The following is a 22,552-nucleotide window of genomic DNA, read 5'->3' as shown; positions in this document are numbered from 1 at the left end:
TTTTGCTGAAGCAGCTACATTTGTCTGCAAAAAACTCCCCTCTGTCGTGGGAAACCCACTCAACATTTTCGTCAGTGTAGATTGGGTTAGAAAACACTATAGTCGCCTGTTGCTCCTACCCCGCATTTCTTTTGTTTGGCGCATAGCTTCTCGGAGCACTAGCGGTTTTACTTCCCTGTGCCCTTTTTGGTTCTCTTTTTTGTTAATAGTAATAATGAGCTCGAATTCGGAATCACGGCCACACTCGCCACAGAACGCCAGCATCGCAGCACACCACTACAGTGAGACGGCAGACTTCCAGCGCATGTGCGCACAGCACGAGGAGGCGCTCACGCAGGGCGTCTCCAAAGTGCTTGTGATTTACACTGGCGGGACGATCGGCATGAAGCACGACGACGTGCTCGGCTACCATCCGGTCAAAGGCTACCTGCCGGAGAGGCTGCGGTCAATCGGGCGGTTCCACGATCCAAACGGCTTTGACGACTTTGACCTGGAGTTCCAGCGCACCGGCATGCACACCGGCAATACACGCGCAGCGCCAACGGGCAGGAAAAGCGGCAATGCTTCGGGCATGGCGTCCAGGGTTCTGGTGGAGCAGGCGAGGATGCGGCTCAAGGAATTGAAGCGCGGGCAGAGCCGGCCGAATAGCACGGCAGAGGACCAGCCGGTGGAGAGGCTCGAGGGATTGCGTCTGGTTGACGAGCCGGAGAAGACCGAGGAGCCGGATACGGCAGGCGGGCCGGATAGTCAGCAGCAGGGGCTTTCAGTTTCGGGTCCTGACAGCTCGGATCCGCGCGGCACGGGCACGCCCGGGCGGCTGTCAGAATGGCTGATCACGCCCCGATCGATGTATGGGCGGCGCGTGCAGTACTGCTTCCTGGAGTACGACCCGCTGCTCGACTCGTGCAACATGGACATGACCGACTGGGTGCGGATTGTCACGGACATCGAAAAGTTCTACTACATGTTCGATGCCTTCATCATCCTGCATGGCACCGATACAATGGCATACACAGCGGGTGCGCTGAGCTTCATGCTGCAGAACCTGGGCAAGTCGGTGATAGTGACCGGCTCGCAGGTGCCCATCGCCGAGGTGCGTAACGACGGCATCGAGAACTTCCTCGGGGCGCTGACGGTCGCTGGGCATTTTGTGATTCCAGAGGTAACGCTGTATTTCAGCAACAAGCTGTTCCGCGGCAACCGGTGCGTGAAAATCGATGCGATGGACTTTGAGGCCTTTGGATCCCCGAATCTGGCGCCGCTGGTCAAGGTGGGCGTGGACATTGAGGTCAACTGGCCCGAGGTCCTGCGGCCCAACTGCATCATGCCGTTCTGCGCCCACAAGCAGATGAACTGCAATGTGGCCACTCTGCGGCTGTTTCCAGGCATCTCGGCTGCCGCCATCCGCGCGTTCCTGGCACCGCCCATCCAGGGAATTGTCCTGGAGACCTTTGGCGCTGGCAATGCCCCCGACACGAGGCCCAATATCCTCGAGGCCCTGGCCGAGGCCAGCGAGCGCGGTGTGGTTATCGTCAATGTCACGCAGTGCCAGCGCGGCAACGTGTCGGATCTGTATGCGACAGCTCGTGGCCTGACCAACGCCCGGGTGGTGCCTGGCCGCGACATGACGTCAGAATGCGCTCTGACCAAGCTCAGCTACCTGCTGGGCCGCGGCTTCTCACCAGACAAGTGCCGGGACATGCTGAGCCGCAGCCTGCGCGGTGAGCTGACCATTGTGCAATCGCACAAGCGCCCGATTTTCTCCTCCGGCCACGTGCGCTCCAACACCTTTGCGCAGTTCGTCGCCCGCCAGATCCTCGACGAGACCCAGGCCAACGAGGCTGACCTGGAGCCGCCGGCCATGCCAATGTCGCCCAGTATTGGCTCCAGCGAGTCGGATCTACCCGTGGTCGCCCGCACCCAGTCGGAGGCCGAGTCACGCCGCCGCCGCAGCCCAATGCAGTCGCGCGAGACAGTGACTGAGCGCGCGTCCATCTACCGGTCGTTCTTTCCTGTTCTGCTGTGTACGGCGGCGGCAACCGGCGATTTGCAGGGGATGTACCTTCTGGAATCAGCATCAAATAATTTCCTGGAAGTCACGTGCTATGACTACACCGGCCAGACGCCTCTGCACTGCGCGGTGCGCGCTGGCCAGCTGCCGTGCGCGCGCTTTCTGCTGAAGCGCGGCGCCAGCGTGCATGTGCTGAGCCGCATGGGTCATACACCCCTGTTTGCAGCCATCCTGTCGCGCCATCCCGAGATGGTCCAGTTGCTTGTAAATGCCGGAGCGCATTTCAGCGACGCCGAGACCAAGGACCTGATGGTGAGCATGCAGAATGCGGTGACGCGTGGGGATATTGAGTTTGTCAAGCTGGCGGTACGTGCGGGGTTCAACCTTGACTGCACTGACTACGAGGGCCGCACTGTGCTGTTCTTTGCTGTTATTGCTGGTCAGGTCGAGATTGTCCAGTATTTGCTGCTGCTGCCAAACATTACCGTCGAAATCTGGGACCAGTGGGGGTACAGTCCTTTGGACTATGTGCTGCGCAAGCTGGATCTGTGGCGTGAGATGGGTGCGCCGCACGAGGACAGCGTCAATGATATGCAGCTCATTTGCAATCTGTTTTACGAGAGTCTTGCTGCCAGCACGAGTGATGGCGAGCCATCCTAGGCATCTCCCGAAATAAAACCGTATTTTGCTGATGCTTAATGGGAGGAAGGCCGTGTGGCTGCTATAGCTGACGCGAATTCCCCTGAGGATGTATTTGATTCTCATCTGGTCCATGTACGGCAGGGAACAACCTCGGCTTGAGCTTTTTTCAAATATGTCAACCACCACTATACCTTATTGATTGCTATGTCTAAGCAAGCCTTATCTATCTATTTGCAATAATGGTGGTGGCAGTCATGGATATGGCCAAGGTATTAAGAGGCGCTTGGCTGACTGACCACTGAATGAAATATCTTTTGTCGCCATGGCCGGCCGCCCAAAAGACACTATTCTCAAGACGATAGCTTATTCCTAGTCGTAGTTGGTGTATTTGTAAATACCCATTGTCCAACAGTATTACTCAAGCCATAGCTTATATGCCACATTTATTAGGACATAGGCATATATCTAAACTATTCTGTGACCCTATTAAGAAGTCGCTATGTGGTTAAGCATTCCCTGTTGTTTCGCCAGCCCACCAACCCTTGGCATAAATGGTAGCTCCGCACTTCACCTCCTAATACCTCTGATTAATACAAAATACAGCTTTCCCTTACATTTTGCAGTGCTATCAGCTATTATCCCCTCCCCTCAGAAACATGAAGTTTGTCTACCTCGCTACCCTCGCACTTGCTGTGGCGGCGCTCGCCAATCCTGGGTCGTACTATCCCCTCCAAACCTATTCCGGGTACTCACCCAACAACCACGGCGACCCATCCTACATGTTGCCTAGTAAGGAACTAGTCAGCTTTAACAACCCTACTCCAGTCGTGCTACCTACCAAGCCTACTTCCACCCCCACAGCCACATCCACTTCCTCAACCTCATATGACTACAGCTATGAGATCGATCTGTCGGGCTTCAATAGCAAAATCACACACTTTTTCGTCAGCTACTCGGACCCATGGGTTTCTGGGGGTGTAGGTGTCGGCAGTGTATTGCCAAAACCCACCCCGCCACCTCCTCCCACTCTGGGCGTCATTTGCGACAGGAGTTTCCCGGGCCTGCTGGCTGGCATAGGACTCGACCTGGGCTTGCGCTTGAACCTCTCCCTGATCGGCATCAACGCCTGTATCGGTCTCTGAAGCAGATCTACAATGCTGCCTGGAATTAATCTAATACTCTTGAACAATCACCGACGCGAACCGGACCTTTTTCCAGCAGTTTTTGTCGCCCACTTGGCTCACGTTCCTTTGACGTGGTTTCTCTTGGCTGCGCTTTAGTTTCTCTCATTCTTTAAAGTGCTCTATATATTCACATCACTATGCCTGATATTGATATCGAGTCACTCAAAGCAGCGTGCTACGAGGTCGTAAGCACCGGCGATGTCGATAAGCTAACCGACCGCATCATCCGCCGCACCCTCGAAAAGCGCTTCGATCTCGAGGAAAAATACCTCGACCAGTCTCCCTACAAGCAGCTCTTGAAGGAGACAGCAACCGAGGCCGTTACAGAAATAGTCACGAACCGGAATATCACCACACAGAACGAATCGGACCGCGAGTCCGCAGCAGCGGAGGAAAGTGACATGTCCGAGGTCTTTGATGACGAGCCTGCCGCGCACAAGCGCAAGGCCCCGTCGCCCAGCACCGCGTCAAAGCGCGCCAAGACAGCCCCAGCGCCAGTTTCCAAGAGTAGCGCAACAACAATTGCCAATTTGAAAAACTATATTGGCAAGTGCGGCGTGCGCAAGGTGTGGGCAAAGGAGCTGAGTGGTATGAATGGCGCGCAGCAGGTGCGGCACCTGAAGGAATTGTTGGTTGAGCTTGGCGTGGAGGGGCGGCCGACGCTGGACAAGTGCAGGAAGGTCAGGCAGAGGCGCGAGATTCAGGCGGAGCTTGCCGAAATGGATACGCAGAATATTATTGACGAGAAGGAGCTGGCGCCAGTTGAGGCAGTGAGGGGCAGGAGAGCTGCAGCCAGGAGAGAGGTCAAGTATTCATTGGAGAGTGACGAGGAGGGTGATGCAGTGTCGCAGGGCGAGGGCGGCCGTGGGGAGGAGGAAGAGGAGGTTGCAGATAGCGAGGAGTCGGAGGCATATACAGAATCAGAGAGTGAGGATGGGGATGGCGCGGAGGATGGGTTTGCTGACAGTAACGACGACGAAGAGTAGCTGCTTCGTATATATTTACCACTACAAAACTGAATGTGCATTTCTTTTTCCACATCATGAAGATCATGTATTTAACGGATTATACCATCTGGTGACACAAGTAATAGGTCCGAGCTGCGCGGTGCGCCGGCAATATTGTATCCCATGTTACCGACCACATTTCCTGTGGTTTTAATGCCTTGCCGCCTGCACTGGCTGACAACTGACTGTGGGACCTTGATCCTCTGCTGCATGACGTCTAGTGCCTCAACAAACACCATCATCAAGCCCCTAACAGCATGTATAGCCACATGGCAGTGGAACATCCAAATGCCAGGGTTATCTGCACGGAATCGGACAATTGCGTACTCTCCGTTGATGAGAAAGATCGTGTCTCTGGTGACTGGCGACTGTCCTGGCTTGACCTCGCGGTGATACTTTCCTGTGGTGTCGTTGACGAGTCCGCGGGCAACCACCTGGAAGTTGTGGCCGTGGAGATGTAATGGGTGGGGAACGTCTCTGGTCTGATATAGCAGCAGCTCCACAACCTCGAGGTGCTTCAGTACGTGTGCGTTTGTTTGCGGACCATACATGAACGGGTTCAATGACCTGTGACCAAGTGTCAGCGCGCTGAACATTGTTGGCACAAGCGGCTCCATAAATTCCACATTATTGAATGTATCCTTGTAGACATTCTGCACCGAGTAACCGATTGTCGCGTTAAGAAACAGAGAGCGGTCAGGAATAAGCAGCGGTGACTCGTCCAGAGACTCCAGAGACACCTCGTCGAACGGCTCAGACAGTATGGATTCAACCGGCGCCAGCTCCGCGTCCTCTGCATAGACCACTGTTCCGTTGTACAGTGGTTGAACGAACCCGGGGGGAATCGGCGAGAAATAGTGTGTCACGCTGACATGGTAAGCATAGTTGCTGGCCAGGGACTGCTTGGCTCTAACTAGCACGGAGACGCGCTGTCCAGGGTTGATCCGGACAGCCTGCATGGGTCTGCGTTTGGTCAACGCACCGTCGACTTCGATAACATCCAAGGTATGTTGGTTGATGGAGAACTCTACCATGAGCATGTTCTGCATTGCCAGCAGTCGGATCCTATATGTCTTTCCGGGTGAGAAGTGCATTGGCGGGGTGTAGTTGGCACTGGCTCCATTCACAAGTGTCAGCGGCAGCGGCTTTTTCCGGAACTCGGTGAGGTTTACATCATCCATCAGTGGCTTTAGTTCTCCGATCGTCGATATCGACCAGTCTTCGAAAGCAAACAGGTATTCGCCGTCGTACGTATACGGCTCGTCGGGGTCGTCGATGATGAGTGGAGTGCGCAAGCCATCGAAATTTTGCTCGGCCGTGTGTCCGTGAGTCCAGTATGTTCCTGCCTGGTTGAGCGGGATCTCGTAGGTGAAGTCGGTCCCCGGTGCAATAGAGCATTCGGTGACCATGCCAGCACCATCATAGTAGTTGGTATTGTTCTGGAATATGCCGTGGGCATGCAGAGAGGTAGGCACATCAAGCGAGTTGTGGACATGCAGAACTAGCATGTCGCCTTTGGATGCACGAACTACCGGCAGTGGAAATGTCCTGTTGACTGCTATGCCAAGCTTTGGCTTCTGGTCAAAACCGCGGCTCGTGGTCACATAGGTGATGTCCCAGTTGTGAACAACACGCTTGGCGAATGCTGTCCACAGTGTGGCTAGTAGTAGTAGAGGTATAAGAAATTGCATGCGAAACTGCTGTAGAGTACGATACTGGGGATGGCAGGAGGAAAATACAGGCGACCGCAACGAGCAGGCAAACGCAGCCAGCTTTACTTTGGTTGCTCAGGGAAAGCAGCTGCAATACCCACGCCATTTGTTGGAATATACTTCTAAAATATAGTCTTGCGAACGCCCCTATCCATGCACCCATTGTCAGGCGGTATTTGCCCTTCGCACTACATTGAACTCTCATGGCATTGTAATATCGAACATGGCGGATGTGCTACGGCGAGCCGCCGCTTTCCTGTTTTGGAAGTCTGCTTGTGGCATACCTATGTGACAAACGAGTGCTTGACACCTGCTATATTGGTCTGGACTTGTCGCCATGGTGTAGTATCTCTGTATTGTACCTTGGGAAGCCAGTGTTCGTATACGCCATGAATGCAAGGGGCGCAGTAGCAGCCACTGGCCTGGCCTGATCAAATCACACGACTAATCTGCGTTGCGGCGGAGTTGCAGGGAGCCGTCATCAGTCGCGCGCATAGCCCTCATTTTCAGGGCAACTACGCAGCAAGCACAGCCTTCTCTTCACTCTGTGGCATCCTCTTTTCTCTATTAGCAAGCCAGACAGAAACATAGCGAACGAGTGGAATTTAGAGCAAGATGATGAATGCAGCGATTCAGACAAACATTGCACGGCTTCAAATTATGAAGGCCAAGGTGCTGGCAGCACTGCGCAAGGGTGAAAACTACGAGCTGAAGACAGAACTGAACAGCGAATACAGGGAGAGGCGGAAGGAGGCGGTGCGGCGAGTAATTGCCAACATGACAGTGGGCAAGGACGTCAGCGGACTATTCACAGATGTGCTGAAGAACATGCAGACGGACGATTTGGAAATCAAAAAGCTCATTTACCTGTACCTAATTAACTACGCCAAAACGCAGCCCGACCTGGTCATTCTCGCAGTCAACACGTTCGTCAAGGACACCGAGGACAGCAACCCGTTGATCCGCGCGCTGGCCATCCGCACCATGGGCTGCCTGCATGTGCCTGAGGTGCTGGACTATCTGTGCGACCCGTTGCGCACCTGCCTGAAGGACCCGAACCCATATGTGCGCAAGACGGCGGTGATGTGTGTGGCCAAGGTGTTTGAGCTGAATGCGGCAGTGGCGGAGGAGAACGGGTTCGTGGATGCGGTGCGCGAGTCGCTGTCGGACTCGAATTCGATGGTGGTGGCCAATGTGGTTTCGGCACTGGCGGAGATGAACGAGATGGAGGGCGGGCGCGGCATCTGGCGGCTGGATACATCTACAGTCGGAAAGCTGCTGACAGCTGTCAATGAGTGCACCGAGTGGGGCCAGATTGCGATCCTCGAGGCGCTGGTTGACTACAGGCCGCAGGACGAGAAGGAGGCAGAGAACATCTGCGAGCGTCTGCTGCCGCGGCTGCAGCATGCCAACGGTAGCGTGGTGTTGTCGACGGTGCGGCTGCTGCTGACATACGAAAAGTACGTGAAGCGGGCGGACCTGCTGCAGCAGTTCTCAAAGAAGATGGTGCCGCCGCTGGTCACACTGTTGTCGTCAGAGCCCGAGATCCAGTACGTGGCGCTGCGCAACATCAACCTGATCCTGCAGCGCCAGCCGAAGCTGCTGAGCAAGGAGATCCGCGTGTTCTTCTGCAAATACAACGACCCGGTGTACGTCAAGTACGAGAAGCTGGATGTGCTCGTGCGTATCTGCTCGGAGCGCAACGTCGAGCCGCTGCTCAATGAGCTCAAAGAGTACGCGAAGGAGGTCGATGTCGACTTTGTGCGCCATGCTGTCCAGGCCATCAGCCGGCTCGCAATCAAGTACGACTCGGCAGCCGAGCGCGCTGTCAAGGTGCTGACGGACCTTATCAGCACCAAGGTCGAGTACGTGGTCCAGGAGAGCATGATCGTGCTCAAGGATATTTTCCGCCGGTACCCCCAGCGCTTCGACGGCGTGATTGCCACGCTGTGCGAGTACATCGACATAGTAGACAAGCCCGAGGCTATGGCAGCGCTGATCTGGATCATCGGCGAGTACTCGGAGCACATCACCAACGTCGGCAACGTGCTGTCGGGCATGTTTGAGGGGTTCCTGGAGCAGGAGGACGAGAGCGTGCAGCTGGCCCTGGTCAACGCGGCTGTCAAGTACTTCCTGAAGAGCCCGCAGCAGGGCCAGGCGCTGGTGCTCAAGGCACTGCAGACGGCCACTGAAAAGTGTGCCAACCCGGATGTGCGCGACCGCGCATATATCTACTGGCGCCTGCTGTCGGCCGATCCAGAGGCTGCGCGGTCGGTTGCGCTGGTGGACAAGCCGCCGGTCGAGCTGGAGAACGTCAATCTGCCGGACTCGCTGCTGCAGGAGCTGGTGAAGGAGCTCGGGTGCGTATCGTCGGTGCTGCAGAAGCCCGCCAGGCTGTTCGTGTATAAGCGCGCCGAGAAGGCTGGGCTCCCGCGCCATGCCGAGACTGTGGGCAGCGAGGCTGATGAGGAGACCACGACAAGCGAGGCTGCCGCCGGGGGCGTCGACACCACCAACGAGGGCGAGCCGGAGTTGCTGATCTCGTTCTAGCATTTTGCCATTCTTTTTATCCATTTTTCGAGTTAATTTTTGAACACACCCACATAGTCCATGTCAAAAGTCCAGGCTGCCCGCCATCGCCACGTCCGCCTCGTTGCCAGGGTCCAGCGTCTGGACAAAGTCATCAAACACATCGACATACTCGCCTAGCGATGTTTCCGCGTACTCCTTCCCCTTGGTGGCGCCGGTCGCCTCGTTGACCTCGCGCAGCAGCTGCGCCAATGTAGGCACAGCAAGCGGGTCAAACGAGTCAAAGTCGTCTGCTGCAATCGGCGTGCACACTCTGCCGGTGCCCGGGTGGATACAGAACGGGCTCTTGAGCAAGTGGTTCATATGCGTGGTGACATTCTCGTCGAGCCGCGGATACGCATACTGCAGCATCATGTCCCTCTCAAACATGGTCAGCGCAAACTTGCCCTTCTGCTTGGCGGCCCGGCGGTCCACGGCGTCGATCAGATCAGACCACTTTTCCGACGATGTGCGGTCCGGCCGCTTCTGCCACTGCGTGTCGAGCGTCTGCCGCAGATCCTCATCGGGCAGCGCCGCCAGCACCTTGAGCCAGCGGTCGCGCGTCAGCAGGATCTCCTGCTCGCCCAGCACCACGTCCTCAAAGTAGTCCTCGATGATATCCAGCGAGCGCACGACATGCGGGTGGTTTGCTGTGCGCGACGACAGGTTCACTTTCTTGCCTTGCTCGGCACCGCCACGGATCAGCGACAGGTACCCAGAGATCGCTCGCCTCCCCTGGTCATCCAGCTGCCGCGCCCGCTCATCGCACACCCAGCAATGCACGCCGCGCCGCCCCGAATACACCCACAGCAGCTTCTCGAACCCAAAGTCCTCGCGCAGCGCTGCGTCCACAATCCGCATTGCTATGGCCATGAACTTCCAGCACTTGCTGCAGATGCTGCCCCCCTGGCAGCACGTCCGCACCTCGTCGTAGTCCGTCATGTCAATATCAAACACCAGCTCCTTCTCGACCGGCTTGAACACGCCCGGCTGCAGCGACTTGGCGTGCTTGGGCTGCGCCGTGAATACTGCGCCAATCTCAAAGCGTGTCGGGATCAACCGCGCCAGCTCGCGCTGGAACTCCTCGCAGTCCTTGAATGACTGGTACCGGATGTAGATGCCGTCGCGGATTGTGAACGCAAACTCGCGGTGCGTGAACGTCATGGACGAGGACTGCGCCTTGTAATTCAGCCAGCTGTAGAATTGCCTGTGCGGGAACAGCCGCTGGTAGAACTGCCCCAGCGTCATAGGCGACACTTCGATAGCGCTGTCGTCGGTTGAGGTATCCATTTCTGTCTGCCAAGGTCTTGAAATTAAGCGAAGGAATTCGAAGCGAGGGAGCAAGGCTGCAGGCGGCTGACAGCGCGTTCTACGCGTGAAATTTGTTTTCTCCAGAAAAACGCGACTCGCCTGCTGGCTCGACTCGCATTTTGGGTGCTCTGAACCCAGGAACTTGCCGTTAGCCACGCGAGTTTATGGACCCGCGGCATATCCAGGACTGAAGCCAACACACCGGCACTCTGGCTGCACTTGCCAGCAGACTACTGGCTCTCAGCTCCATAGATTTGCCCTGCTGTTATATGAACCGACGAAGATCTTTCCTAATGGGCGCCACTGGCCCTGCCGGCTTTGTTGCGCTGCCGCCCCTCGCTTCATCCTATTCTTCCTCCTCTTTCCTCGCTTTGACTGCCAATACCTCTATTATTACACATTTCTATGTCCCCTATCCACAGTGCCCAGCACCTGCCTGAAGGTCTCATCGACTGTATCCTTGATTACCTGCTGGTGCACGCACCCGAGCTGATCACCAAAAGCTACCGCGGGCTCCAGCTACGAGAATGCTTCTACTACACTATCCACCCAACCATGAGGCAATTCTCAAATTTCTTACCGATCCTTGGCCTATGCAGGAGCTGGCGGAATGCTGCCTCCAAGCACGCTTACAGCCATGTCATGATCGATATGGGCTTTGGGTCACAGGGGCGCTGGTCCTTACCGAAAACCCCGACGCTGTCGCTTGCTGCCGAGAACTCCAAGAGCAGTCTGGCTAAAGCAGTCACCATATATGTCGGGCTCCATCAGATTGTCAATGGCCGGGCAGAGGCAGCGCTTTCTCGAGCACCGCTTGAGGATGCAGGTTTTTCGAATGTCACACAGGTGCGACTTCTTGTGAGAAGCTACTCGGATCCTGAGGGCAACCTCGCAGACGAGACCAGCTGCAACTCTGATGCCCTGAGGCTCCGTGAGCGCATCCTCAGCTTGTTTCCGAACGTCCAGGTTACAGACCATTCCGAATACGAGGACTGGGCGAATATCAGCAGTCGATTCATGGCCAAGGGCTTCAAAACAAGCGTCGAGTTTGCAGACGAAGGTTCATACTACTGCCAATGGAAGATGCTCAATATGCTCATGCCGGGAACTGGCCTCACCCATATATCGCTCACAGGCCAGCGATATAACTCTGCAGGCGCCATTGAGCTTGTGCGCCGCAATGCCAACACGCTATCATGTATCAGCTTGTTCTGGTTCTACCCTACCCACTTCCGCCTGCTAATCGAGAGTGAGGATGGATCGAACACATTTATCTACCCGCATGTTGAGCGTCTAGCCATCTACATTCCCATGTTTTCATGGCTAGCTACCTCTACATATACACCACCATCATGTGTGCCGTTTCCCCGGCTCAAGCATCTTGTGTGCCAAGATCGCCAGCCGTATGACACAGATATACTCTTCCGCGGCAACAGTGCAACACTAGAAACCGTCGCCATCGGGCTGGATATCACAGAAACGGGGTTTTTCCATGGCTCATCATTCCCTTATGAATCGCAACCAAAGTTGGACTACGTACATGTGTCGCTGTTCTGGGTCAGATTTACAAACGACCGGCGGGTGTTTACGACAGAGACAAAGCAGAATTCTATTCGGAGTGTGCTGCAGGTAGCGAGGTGTTCAAAAAGTCTAGTGGTTAGCCTGGCTAGCGGTGGGTGCAAGCTGGATATTTCTTTCAACGAGCTGTTCAAAGAAATTCAGAGGTTTTCTGGGTTTGAACGTCTCGAGACACTGAATCTTTCGTGCATTCAGGCGTCTCCAAAACAGTTACTAGTGCTACTCAGGTACATTCCAACTGTCAAGAAACTATATATCGCCTTGGGAAACAATGGACAAGAGTATAGGAACGGGCGGCACCTTCAGCAGAGCGACATCGAGAGAGTCTTTGGAGGGTCCGCGCAGCCGGTTTTATCGAGACTGTCAAATCTCCAGGTGGTGCGCTACAAAGGCTACACTGGCTGGCAGGTCATCGAGCAAATACTTGTTGTCGCATCGCTGATACCATCGCTGGAGCGCATCTCGCTATACAGACACAGCTGCAGCCATTTGATAGAGCGCGTCCGCCGCGAGCTGGTTCCGCAGCTTCCGTGGCCTTGCCCACACTTGGACCAGCTAGGGATTTTTAGCAGGTGATAATATAGAACTGGACACTGGTGTACTTGTGCTGTCAGAACGCTGCATAGCCTGGCATATGCCATCCGCCCTGTGTTCATCCAAGGGCTGTCTTGCGAGCCGGTACCTGGGTTGCGAGTGTCAAAGAGAGAGAAAAGATTAACACGCTCTATGAGCTAAAACAGATTCCAGGGAAAGGACTTTGAAATCAAATGCCAGTCGTCACAAACCAAATCAGAGTCGCTTGCGCAACGACGAGTGTGAACAGGACACCGTGCCTAGTGCATAGCTCCTCTCTGCGAGTACCAAGTCTACGAAGAGACAGAAGCCTGTATCCTTCCTGGCTCTGTCATTCACCTGGCTCCCTTTTCCTCGGCTTCTATACACTGCTCCTATGTAATTATGCCCTCTTTCTCCCTCCTGTTCCTCGATACAATGGAAGAAATAAGTAAAAACCACAGAATGTCAGAATATCACGGCCCCCTGCACTCGCAGGATGCAGGCATTATGACGTCTACTCCCACCCCCTGTACCCAGTTGATATGCTTGGCTGCAGCAAGAGGACACAGCCGTAGTCAAGTTTTCGGACACAAACCTGCAAAGCATACCAGAAGCACTGGCATTTTGGCGCTGCTGCTGCTTCTTTCACTCCATCATCCCACCGCAGCCTACCTTCCCTGTGACATGTCCTGCGGCCGACATGCAACCTGACTATGTACTACAATGGCTGTAACTTTCCCCAAGATGGCTATAATAGCTGCACTTGGGAGTGGAGAATATATGGCAATGAAATCCTGCCAACAGACAGTACCACATATCAAAAAGATATGCTAACTAGCGCCTACCCTCCACAATGGAGTTTCGTTCGTTCTCTATTCTCGGCAGTTTATCTACTCTTCAGCTCACAAATGCCACCTCCAGCTGACTATATATTTACTTGTTTCGATAAGGTTCCAAACAGCATCCTGGAAAAGATCTTTGCCCATGCAATGAATGACAATGAGATAACACAGTTCAAAAATAGCTACGGCTCAGACAGGCAACAAACCTCTCCAAGTCCAGCACGCGGTGGACCAAGCGGATTCCTGACTCTTCTGTCAACACTCTGGTGATTGAGCACCGCATGACAGGACCATGCGACGGCACCGGCGGCCACCGCAAAAAGTGGCACAGCAATGTTCGGGCCAGAAAAGACATATGGAAGGTGGATGCCATAGAAAAATCGTCGTCATCATGGACAACAAATGCAAGTGCCTGATTCCTATCGTCGACCTACTCAATGAACTACTCTACCAGCATAAGAACTAGACCGATGTCAAGTCTATCAAGTTTGTCGGCGGTGGCATGTTCAACAAGCCCAATCTCTCGGATGACGATTCCTGCCAGCCAGGCTGCAGTTGTTCAGACGTGCACATACATCACCCGAATGAATATCTGCGCATGGCTATGGAGATATTCACTGAGCACTTCCCAAACGTCACTTTGGTGACACAGCATGTCACCCACCAGCACATTCCTAGATGTGTTTGATATCTATGACCTTAATGCACCCAGCCCTCTGCTCCAATGGCTGTTTTCACTATACGAGACCAATCTGACCGAGACCCAAATCACATGTCCCATCGTCACGACGCATTACCTGACGGTCGAACCCCACGTCGTCTCGCCCACCTTCGACGAACGGTAGCTGGGCCACATCCACCATTACTTTGGTAAATCACCATCGTGCCGGGTTGAGTGACTCCGCGCTCTCAGGATGCTGGACTGTTGAGCAGCCACGATTTAAGGGTATTGGGTCAAGAGGCTGTTTATTTCATTTCATATCACCAAATCATAGTTTGCCTACATGTCCTCGCATACCTTCAGCATGATCATTCAGCGCTCTGACCACCAAGGTGCTCTTGTTTTAAGATTCGATTTCGCCCATTTACAATTTAATGAGGGCTATGATGATGATGACAACTTGTATGTAGCATGTCACCAGTCAGTCTGATAGTTGCTTGTCCAAGGTATAGCAGGCTATTTAGGCTCAGCTTTGCAAACAAGTCAGATTGGACCGCACCAGGAATGTAAAAGCTCTTTTGGTCCAGAAGGCATATCGCTAGGTCCATTGCGGGTTGATCAGTGGTGGCAAGTTAAGCTCTTTCTCAGCCAAGAGCCAGAACGTCTATATTTTGCAGAAAGTAGTGCTGTGAAGAGAACAAATACTGGTGTATATTATATCTGAACGGTGAATGCGATAAATATTCTGCCAATTGTTGGGATGACAAGGAAACTAGCACTGCTCAGATACACCTGATATCCAGAAGCTGACACTTTCCATAGCGCAGTACCTGCTTTAGTAAGCCAGGGGTTTAGAAACGCCGTGGATGTTACTGCTGCTCGCCAGGAATTGTCAGCACGACATCTTGTGTTTGTGGCGACAGGCTACTCTCTATTGTTTTGAGAAATAACAACTATTAAATGTGAATTCCCTCAATGCTGCCAGCACAATTGGTGTTGCAGAACAGATAATATGCTGATCCCTCTCTCAGCCAGCCACTGTTTTCGCTTTGTGGGAAGTGGCACCAGTAGTGCTCTTTGCAATTTCCAGCCAGTGTACCTGCACTCTTTTCTGCGCTACACCTTATTCTTTATACCACTATATACACCTATTTTTTTAATCATGAGGGACTCCGACGTATCACAGACACAGTCGCCCGCTACAACATCAGGAAACACCAGTGCCACCTGCCTCTCTGTGACCATAGAGCAGTTGGTCGAGCACAGCAATGGTACTACCATAGAGCAGCCGGCTGATGAGGAGAAGAGTATGGATACACGCCTAACATACGTTGGCGCATTCGTCCTAATGTTCGCAGTCGGACTGAACACGGCACTCGATGGAATTGTATACTTTCCTATTGCACAACACTTCAACGACATTCAGCGGGCAAGCTGGATAGTCAACAGCTACCTCATTACCACTACAGCCCTACAGCCTATCTACGGAAAGTGCAGCGATATAGTTGGGCGCGTGCCCATCCTGGCATTATCGGTAATCTTCATGTTCATTGGCTCTCTGCTGAGCGGCGTTTCTTCGTCGATGGACATGATTATTGTAAGTCGTGCCATCCAAGGAATAGGCGGTGCCGGCATGTACACCCTGGTAAATATTATCATCGCTGACCTGTTTCCTGAGCGCAAACGGGGGGAGCTGATGAGCTACTCCTCGGCATCGTGGTCCTTTGCGTCTGCAGCAGGAACGATTATCGGCGGGGCTATCGTGGAGAAGAGTACTTGGCGTGTTGTTTTCTGGGTCAATGTAGCCACCAGTGTACTGTCTGGAGCGGTTATTGCCACCATCATGCGCTTGCCCAAGCCAAGCGGGACGCGCAGAGAAAAGCTGGATCGTGTTGACTTTGGCGGGTCAGTCATTTCGCTGGCCAGCATCGTGCTAGTGCTACTAGCGCTCTCGTGGGGCGGACAGCAGTACCCGTGGTCATCGGCACGCGTAATCTCCTGCATCGTTGTGGGCGTTGCCATAGGGATTCTGTTCGTTTATTACGAAGCCAACCATCCCAAGGAGCCGATTCTGCCCATGTACCTGTTCAAGACGCGCAATGTCGCACTGGCGGTGCTTGGACATCTGGTATTTGGAGCAGTTACCTACGCACCGCTTATTTTCATTCCACAGTGGGCGCTGGTAGTCAAGAATACGACACCAATAACATCTGGGCTATACACGATGCCGCTTCCAATCGCCGAGGGATTCGCAGTCGTTATTGCTGGCGTACTGGTCACTAGATTTGGCCGCTACCGCGAATGCTTGTGGTTTGGCGGAACCTGCTTGCTCGTGGCAGCAACGCTTCTTATTACCCTCCATCGGAATACACATTCTGCAGAGGTCATAGGCATCATGGTTCTCTATGGAATTGGGTTTGGTGCGTGTATCCAGACGCTGATATTGACAGCACAGGTTGGTGCAGCAGGAAGGGACTCGGCAACGGTGACTACCGCATGTCTGTTCATGCGATCATTAGGCGGCATGATCGTGGTGGCTGTTATGAGCACAGTTAGTGAAAACAAGCGCAAGACGGAGTTTGCCAAGGTCATGGCTCTGTTTCCCAACTACGCCGATTCGATAGCAAGGATATCCAAGAGCCAGTCGCTTATCCATAGGATTGCTCTGCCAGATGAAGTGTTCCACCGAATCGTCGAGGTGTTTATGAAGTCGATGCGCTCCGCCTTTACAGCCTTGGTTCCGTTTTCTGTGCTATTTTTCCTGGCGGTGTTGTTTGTTGAGCACAAGCGACTGAACACAGTCAAGAAAATCACAATTCAATAAACTGGCAGAGGTTGCTGCTAAAGGATATGCCAATACCGTGTTGAAAGATCTGCACTGCAGGTAGGAGAAATGCGGCACTTGCCTTCATTGCGAGGAAGAGATTTATTAACATTCACAGCAATCTTCACTATGAAGATTTTTCGCGTCAGAAAATGAGCGAGTAGTCTGGGGGATTTGGTATGAAGGTAGAGAATTTAAGCAGCAACACAGTTTGCAACCGGGTAGCACGGCGCGCGGATGCAGGTCACCTGCTGGTTGACGCACCGGAGACTGCCCTCACACTTGTGCGATGCACAGGGGTTGTTGAGGTCACCGTCCTTGTCCTTGGTCTCAGGCTTGACGCACGAGGGGATCGGGTAGCATGGCTCGCGGATGCAAGTCACCTGCTGGTTGACGCACATGAGGTTGTTCTCGCACTTGTGCGATGCACAGGGGTTGTTGAGGTCGCCGTCCTTGTCCTTGATCTCAGGCTTGACGCACGAGGGGATCGGGTAGCATGGCTCGCGGATGCAAGTCACCTGCTGGTTGACGCACACGAGGTTGTTCTTGCACTTGTATGAGCCGCAGGGGTTGTTCAGATCGCCATCTTTGTCATTGACCTGTGCAGCGTCAAAGGCAGGCAGGGCAGAGGCAGCAGACAGAAGAGTGAGGCCGATGGCGAAGACGGAGATAGCGAGCTTCATTTCGATTTTTTGTTTCCCGACGGAGAGTAGTGGATATGAGCAGGGGGATTCTGTTGTCTTTTGGTGAGGAGGATGTTGGTGAATGGCTTAGGAAACGGGAGCAGTCTGGATCCCTTTATATATGGCCTGAGTGTTTGCTTGTACACAATGGAGTATGGCGCAGACCCCCTTTTCTGATAGCAAGCGGCAAAAGCGGACGGCTGCGTATGTGGTTTGTCTTGGGGAAGGGACCATCTCTCTCCTCGTACCATTTGCCCACGTCGAATCGTACACAGCCCAACTGGCAAAGCCGGAGATGCTTTTTAGAACATACCAAAAAGATCTCCCAGTTTCCCCCCTTTTACCCCCTACAATATGCATGCTCGCTTAGAACAGGGGCGAGGATGTGCGTGAGAGAGTTCCCAATACAACATGTAGGGACCGCAGGGCATCGGAGGTCTCCGTCCGCTCCTCCGGACATTGCATGCCCTACCCCAACGCCGCACCGAGCTGCAATGACTGGTTGGGACCAGGCCATGGCCACCATGCACATGCAACTGTTGCCGCGCAACAATTGCACACATGTATTTGCCGGCATATCCCTCCCCTGCCCTGTGCTGACGCATAATCAGTGGTGCGCAACATGGCTCACAGTCGCACTGTGGCAAAAAAATGCTTTCTCGCCCCAAACAAGTCTGCAGACTGCAATATCGTGTGCATCATGGCGAGCAGCTGTCGATGGGTCCCTACCCGTCACCCTGCTCGGATTTTGGCGTCCAAGTCGGCGGCAGCGCCAGCTTATCGGCTGCTTCAGGCCAGGCCCCACGTGCACTGCTTAATCCACAGCATGATTATTGGGTCAGAACGTCTAGGAAATCTAGCTAGTGGCCGGGGTACTCGCGGCGCACGGCATTGAGTAGGACCGCTTGGATTGCTCGCATCATGTCGCGGATTCCCTGGGCCTCGTCCCGGGTCAGCACCTTGTTGGCCACGGCGGGGTCAGACAGCCGCTGCTCCCACTCCATCAGCGCCTGCTTCTCAGTCGTGCTAAGCTTCAGCCCCTTGGACTCCATCGAATTGCACAGGCTGATGTCATACGTCATGCAGCCTGCCTGCTGGTACATTTTGCGCGATACAAGCCACATTTCCTTCTTGATCCCGTTGAGCTGGTCTGCCTCCGACTGTGTCAGGAACAGTGGGTCCTTTGTCGACACACTGGGTGTCTCCTTGGGCGAATCCTCGTGGTGCTGTACGCTAGTGGACTCGACATCATTTGCTACCCTGCTGCTTCCATTGGAGTCCGACGACTGTTCCTCGGCGGCTGCCTCGGATGCGCTCGCATCGTATGTCGACACAATGTACCGCATGCGTGCCTGCAGGTGCGCTGTGAAGAAGCGGGTCTTATAATACAGCTCCTGGTGGTCCTGGCGCTCGGGCGCAAACGTGCGCAGCGCAAGTGTACTGAACATCGAGGTCACGGCCTTTTCCAGGTCCTCTGCTTCCTGCGCAGTAGTGTTCGCTGGCTGCGCCACAGCAGCCAGGAGCAGCAGGGACAGCGCTAAAAGTCGTAGTAGGAGCCTCATTTCTCAGGAATGCACAAACAAATAAATAAGGGAGGGGAAAAAAGCGAAAAAGGTGGAGACGAAAGAGCCAAGGAGCAAGGATTTGCTGGCTGGCCTAAAAATACGCCAGGCATTTCGTGCTACTACTGGCCTGTATATTAAAAGCGGGCCACGCGTTGAACTTGCCAAAAGCAGGATTCAGGACTGGTAGTGCATTTAACTGGGGAGCTAAGAGAAGAGCAAGACTATCTAGAAGTGGACCCGCGGCGCTTGAACCAGTTGAACCTAGCCGGCGGCCGAGCCGACGATGACGACGCAGCACTGTTGTGCTCGTCACCGCTGACATTGCTTTTTTTAGTCTTCAGCGATGCGTTGTGCTGCAGATCCAGGGTCGATTCGTAGCCCGACGAGACCTGTCTTCGCCGCTGCTCCTCATCCTCCTTGACATACTTGTCGATGCTCAGCGGCACCCACTTTAGCGGCTTGGCAGGGACCGGCGGCTCAGCACTTTTGGGCTCCCCGCCATCGACCTGGCTGACCATGAACTCGCTCAGTGACTGCTGCTTGCCAACGCTGGGGGTGGAGGCGATGCTAGCGCATTCGTCAATGGTCAGTGCGGTGTTGCGGCGCGGCGCCGGCGGCTCAGCGGGCCGCATATTGACATGGGATCGGGACTCGGTCAGCGAGTGCGTGCGGCGGGCGCCGATGATGATGCGGGACTGGCCGGTGATCTGGACTCCTGCGATGCTGTTGAAGGCAACGGCCCACCTGTGGCCCTCGTCGTGGTCGTCGATCATCAGACGCACGAGCTCACGCGAGTCTGGCAGCAAGCCGAAGGTGCTGCCGTACTGCTCGATTGCCTTCTGCGCGGCTGTGGCCAGAATGTCAGTGCACTGGATGCGAGAATCATCGGCCCCTGGCATTGACGTCGCGTGCGGGAGGTCGCGCAGTGCCTGCGAGTCAGGGCCAAACACACGCAAAAGATAGCGGCCGTTCCACGAGATAGCCTCGACAGTGACTGAGGCTGGATCCAGAGATATTGCAAACTCACACACGTCAATGAGCTTCTCGTCCGGAATGCCGTCCGAGGCGTCTGCCTGCAGAAACCCGTAAAGTGCCGTGGGCAGCACCACGCAGTAGCGGCGCCGGAACCCGTAGCCGTCAGGAGCCTTCCGGTTGACATAGCCCTCGTGGCGGTCTGTGGGCGGGCGCTGGCTCTGTGGCGACATCACATTGTTGTGGAGCGTGGGGCCGGGCGGATTTGACGAATCTGATGACATTGATACTGGTACGTGGCTGTTGTTGCTTGTGGCGCTGATACTGGCGCTACCGCTTGTGCTGCAGCCAATGCCCATGCCGCCCGCGCCACCGCCACCTGCCCCGCCCGAGATCGTGTGGCGCAACGATTTCCGCCACATGTCGTAGTCAAACGCAGTGCACGTGCGGAACGAATGCGTCTGCTTTGTGTTGACCTGCGACGAGGCCACCGTCAGCTGCACCACCAGCACTCCGCCGTCGCCGGCAATATTGATCTGGCTCAGCGTGTCGACCAGCGTCGCCATGCTGGGCGTGTCTTTGGACTTGGGCCAGCTGTGTCCGTCCTGGTCGCTGAGCCGGAACCCATGCGACAAGTCCATGGTCACATCCGCCTCAGCCTGGCCCTTCTTGCGGTACAGCCGCAGAATGCGGTTACGGAACACTGCCCACTTGAGCTGCCACGTGCTGGCAACGCCGTCCGACTGCAGGTAGTGGATGTAGCCCTCGACGTACGAGAATTTGAACTCGTGCGGCTGCAGCGGGATAAAGTCCACCACATGCTGGAGCTCTAGTACCTCTCCCTTGCGCAACGGGTACGTGTTCAGCATCTCCATTGCCTCGAGCCAGTGCCCTGCCGACGTCCAGAATAGCCCATACTGCTCGCGGAACTGTGTCTGACTCTGCGGCTGCCCAAACCCCATGGCGCTGCCGGCCTTGCCCTTGTCGTCCACCGATGCCCGCTGATCACTACCGCCTATCAACTCGCCAGTTGCCTCGTTTGCCAGCATCGTCTGCTGCCAGATGTTAAACCGAAGCATGCAGATGTCGCGTGCCTGCGTCACTGTGATTCCAGGAGGAAATGTCACCTTTCGCCACATGTCCTTGGCCACATACCGCACATGCAGCGTGATGCTGGTGGTCGCACCCATTCCCATCGGAGGCGCCTCTGGTGCCTCTGGTGCCCGGACAGGCGACGACTTGGATAGCGATCCGGTGTAGGGCGAGAACGCTGTGCGGTTATCCACCTTCTGTCCTCCGAGGAGCGACGAGAACGGGTTGTGTGTCGGAAGAATTGGCATATTGCTGGAGAAATTGCTAGTTGGCTTTGCGTGCCCGTTGATGATATTGGTCAGATCTTCTGGTATCGTGAATATTCCAGCAAGAGACGGCTCGACCATTCGGCAATCTGAAAAGAGTGGGAGATGGTGGGGAAACGTATTAGGCAAAATAAAAAGTATACAGGAAATGTAGAATATTAGAAACGGATACTTCGCGGCTAAAAAAGAATGGAAATGAAGGCGGGCAAGCACCACCAGCTGTCCGGCTAAATGTTATTTATATAACAGAGGAAATAGTTACAAGATGAAATGGTGAAGCAAAGGGTGTGCGCTTTTCTTTCTGGTGGGAAACGACTGTGAGGGAAAAGGGAAGGCAAGGGCAGAGTAAATGTAGAATGGCGAGCGGGCAAATCCTTCTCTTACTCACATTCAACCAAACTTGAACAAGCCTTCTATATAAAAACAACGGACCAGCCATGCGCCTCCTCTATGCTGGCTTGCTCCGCCTCAAATGGCATTTCTGCAAAACAACCATGCTTGCTTCTCCTTTCCATCGCAGCCGTGCCCATCCAGCAATTTCTTATCCTCCGAGGCTTTCTGCAGCCTCCGCATCCCAGGCCCAACAATCCGTCCAGCGACATTTGCACGGGTTATTGATTCAGGCGTCCTGTATGCACCCGCCCGTGGTGCGCAACGGCAACGGCACAACAACAATACGTATACCTCCTATTAGAGTGGCTTTTGCTCGCTGGTTTATGCGCTGATTTCCGAATGCGATTCAACCGTTCTCCCGTTTGCCCGTCGCAAGAGAGACAAAAATGCGCGAGCGTCGGTGTTGCTCCCAAGCCACCTGCTGCTGTTTTCACCTTTCCCATTGCACCCACCATACCCAATGCAAGTAGATCCTTATATTCAGCTACATAGCTTGTGATAGACTGTGCATATAAACCACGGCAGATCGGCCCAGTACCGAATGGGGAAGCCCGAGATGAGCAAATGATAGGCGCACTGCAGTGTACAATAACCATTGCTGACAGCGAGTGGAATACTGCTTCAGCGACATCAGGCTGAAGCAAGCACGCTGCCTGTTGTTCCCGGCTGTCTGCGCCACACCGAAT

General features: G+C 54.5%; 11 protein-coding genes across 11 annotated transcripts; 6 read left to right on the top strand and 5 right to left on the bottom strand.

Annotated features, from left to right (window-relative positions):
* Window positions 1-343: 343 nt before the first annotated feature.
* Window positions 344-2,479, top strand: DL89DRAFT_206780 (asparaginase-domain-containing protein; the record flags this gene model as incomplete). The annotated part of the gene is made up of 3 exons (XM_040884101.1): window positions 344-583; window positions 755-1,906; window positions 1,973-2,479. Coding segments are annotated over 3 exons (1,899 nt in total), but the record flags the coding sequence as incomplete, so codon positions are not given.
* A 768-nt stretch (window positions 2,480-3,247) lies between these two features.
* DL89DRAFT_149258 (uncharacterized protein) lies at window positions 3,248-3,909 on the top strand. Its single transcript, XM_040883519.1, has one exon. It carries the CDS (start codon window positions 3,310-3,312, stop codon window positions 3,793-3,795), a length of 486 nt encoding a protein of 161 aa, XP_040743592.1. The 5' UTR covers window positions 3,248-3,309; the 3' UTR covers window positions 3,796-3,909.
* A 1-nt stretch (window position 3,910) lies between these two features.
* Window positions 3,911-4,894, top strand: DL89DRAFT_149600 (uncharacterized protein). Its single transcript, XM_040883522.1, has one exon. It carries the CDS (start codon window positions 3,975-3,977, stop codon window positions 4,821-4,823), a length of 849 nt encoding a protein of 282 aa, XP_040743591.1. The 5' UTR covers window positions 3,911-3,974; the 3' UTR covers window positions 4,824-4,894.
* DL89DRAFT_223226 (uncharacterized protein) lies at window positions 4,895-6,535 on the bottom strand (the record flags this gene model as incomplete). Its single annotated transcript, XM_040884628.1, has 1 exon — window positions 4,895-6,535. The coding sequence occupies one exon, from the start codon at window positions 6,533-6,535 to the stop codon at window positions 4,895-4,897; it is 1,641 nt and encodes a 546-aa protein (XP_040743590.1).
* Window positions 6,536-6,811: 276 nt separating this feature from the next.
* On the top strand, window positions 6,812-9,171 carry DL89DRAFT_267192 (Ap2 clathrin Adaptor core with Cd4 Dileucine peptide Rmeikrllse Q To E mutant). The gene has a single exon (XM_040887395.1). It carries the CDS (start codon window positions 7,217-7,219, stop codon window positions 9,104-9,106), a length of 1,890 nt encoding a protein of 629 aa, XP_040743589.1. The 5' UTR covers window positions 6,812-7,216; the 3' UTR covers window positions 9,107-9,171.
* On the bottom strand, window positions 9,022-10,470 carry DL89DRAFT_267191 (DNA primase small subunit). Its single transcript, XM_040887394.1, has one exon. It carries the CDS (start codon window positions 10,412-10,414, stop codon window positions 9,170-9,172), a length of 1,245 nt encoding a protein of 414 aa, XP_040743588.1. The 5' UTR covers window positions 10,415-10,470; the 3' UTR covers window positions 9,022-9,169.
* A 370-nt stretch (window positions 10,471-10,840) lies between these two features.
* Window positions 10,841-14,255, top strand: DL89DRAFT_322402 (uncharacterized protein; the record flags this gene model as incomplete). The annotated part of the gene is made up of 4 exons (XM_040891341.1): window positions 10,841-12,064; window positions 12,389-12,529; window positions 13,626-13,745; window positions 14,157-14,255. The coding sequence occupies 4 exons, from the start codon at window positions 10,841-10,843 to the stop codon at window positions 14,253-14,255; spliced, it is 1,584 nt and encodes a 527-aa protein (XP_040743587.1).
* A 931-nt stretch (window positions 14,256-15,186) lies between these two features.
* On the top strand, window positions 15,187-16,922 carry DL89DRAFT_267189 (MFS general substrate transporter). The gene has a single exon (XM_040887393.1). The coding sequence runs from the start codon at window positions 15,234-15,236 to the stop codon at window positions 16,893-16,895; it is 1,662 nt and encodes a 553-aa protein (XP_040743586.1). The 5' UTR covers window positions 15,187-15,233; the 3' UTR covers window positions 16,896-16,922.
* A 45-nt stretch (window positions 16,923-16,967) lies between these two features.
* Window positions 16,968-17,578, bottom strand: DL89DRAFT_316181 (uncharacterized protein; the record flags this gene model as incomplete). Its single annotated transcript, XM_040891054.1, has 1 exon — window positions 16,968-17,578. The coding sequence occupies one exon, from the start codon at window positions 17,576-17,578 to the stop codon at window positions 17,090-17,092; it is 489 nt and encodes a 162-aa protein (XP_040743585.1). The 3' UTR covers window positions 16,968-17,089.
* Window positions 17,579-18,417: 839 nt separating this feature from the next.
* DL89DRAFT_149198 (uncharacterized protein) lies at window positions 18,418-19,238 on the bottom strand. Its single transcript, XM_040883518.1, has one exon. The coding sequence runs from the start codon at window positions 19,138-19,140 to the stop codon at window positions 18,439-18,441; it is 702 nt and encodes a 233-aa protein (XP_040743584.1). The 5' UTR covers window positions 19,141-19,238; the 3' UTR covers window positions 18,418-18,438.
* A 77-nt stretch (window positions 19,239-19,315) lies between these two features.
* On the bottom strand, window positions 19,316-21,849 carry DL89DRAFT_267187 (uncharacterized protein). The gene has a single exon (XM_040887392.1). The coding sequence runs from the start codon at window positions 21,453-21,455 to the stop codon at window positions 19,365-19,367; it is 2,091 nt and encodes a 696-aa protein (XP_040743583.1). The 5' UTR covers window positions 21,456-21,849; the 3' UTR covers window positions 19,316-19,364.
* Window positions 21,850-22,552: the final 703 nt, after the last annotated feature.

The sequence above is a fragment of the Linderina pennispora genome (genome assembly GCF_002104995.1).
Source record: "Linderina pennispora strain ATCC 12442 chromosome Unknown DL89scaffold_6, whole genome shotgun sequence".
Lineage (NCBI taxonomy): Eukaryota > Fungi > Kickxellomycota > Kickxellomycetes > Kickxellales > Kickxellaceae > Linderina > Linderina pennispora.
This window is presented reverse-complemented; position numbering and strand designations above follow the sequence as displayed.

Excerpts from the sequence above, each read along its gene's own strand:
- DL89DRAFT_267189 (XM_040887393.1), top strand. The coding sequence starts at position 15,234 with ATGAGGGACTCCGACGTATCACAGACACAGTCGCCCGCTACAACATCA.
- DL89DRAFT_267192 (XM_040887395.1), top strand. The coding sequence starts at position 7,217 with ATGAAGGCCAAGGTGCTGGCAGCACTGCGCAAGGGTGAAAACTACGAG.
- DL89DRAFT_149258 (XM_040883519.1), top strand. The coding sequence starts at position 3,310 with ATGAAGTTTGTCTACCTCGCTACCCTCGCACTTGCTGTGGCGGCGCTC.
- DL89DRAFT_267187 (XM_040887392.1), bottom strand. The coding sequence starts at position 21,455 with ATGCCAATTCTTCCGACACACAACCCGTTCTCGTCGCTCCTCGGAGGA.
- DL89DRAFT_149600 (XM_040883522.1), top strand. The coding sequence starts at position 3,975 with ATGCCTGATATTGATATCGAGTCACTCAAAGCAGCGTGCTACGAGGTC.
- DL89DRAFT_267191 (XM_040887394.1), bottom strand. The coding sequence starts at position 10,414 with ATGGATACCTCAACCGACGACAGCGCTATCGAAGTGTCGCCTATGACG.
- DL89DRAFT_149198 (XM_040883518.1), bottom strand. The coding sequence starts at position 19,140 with ATGAGGCTCCTACTACGACTTTTAGCGCTGTCCCTGCTGCTCCTGGCT.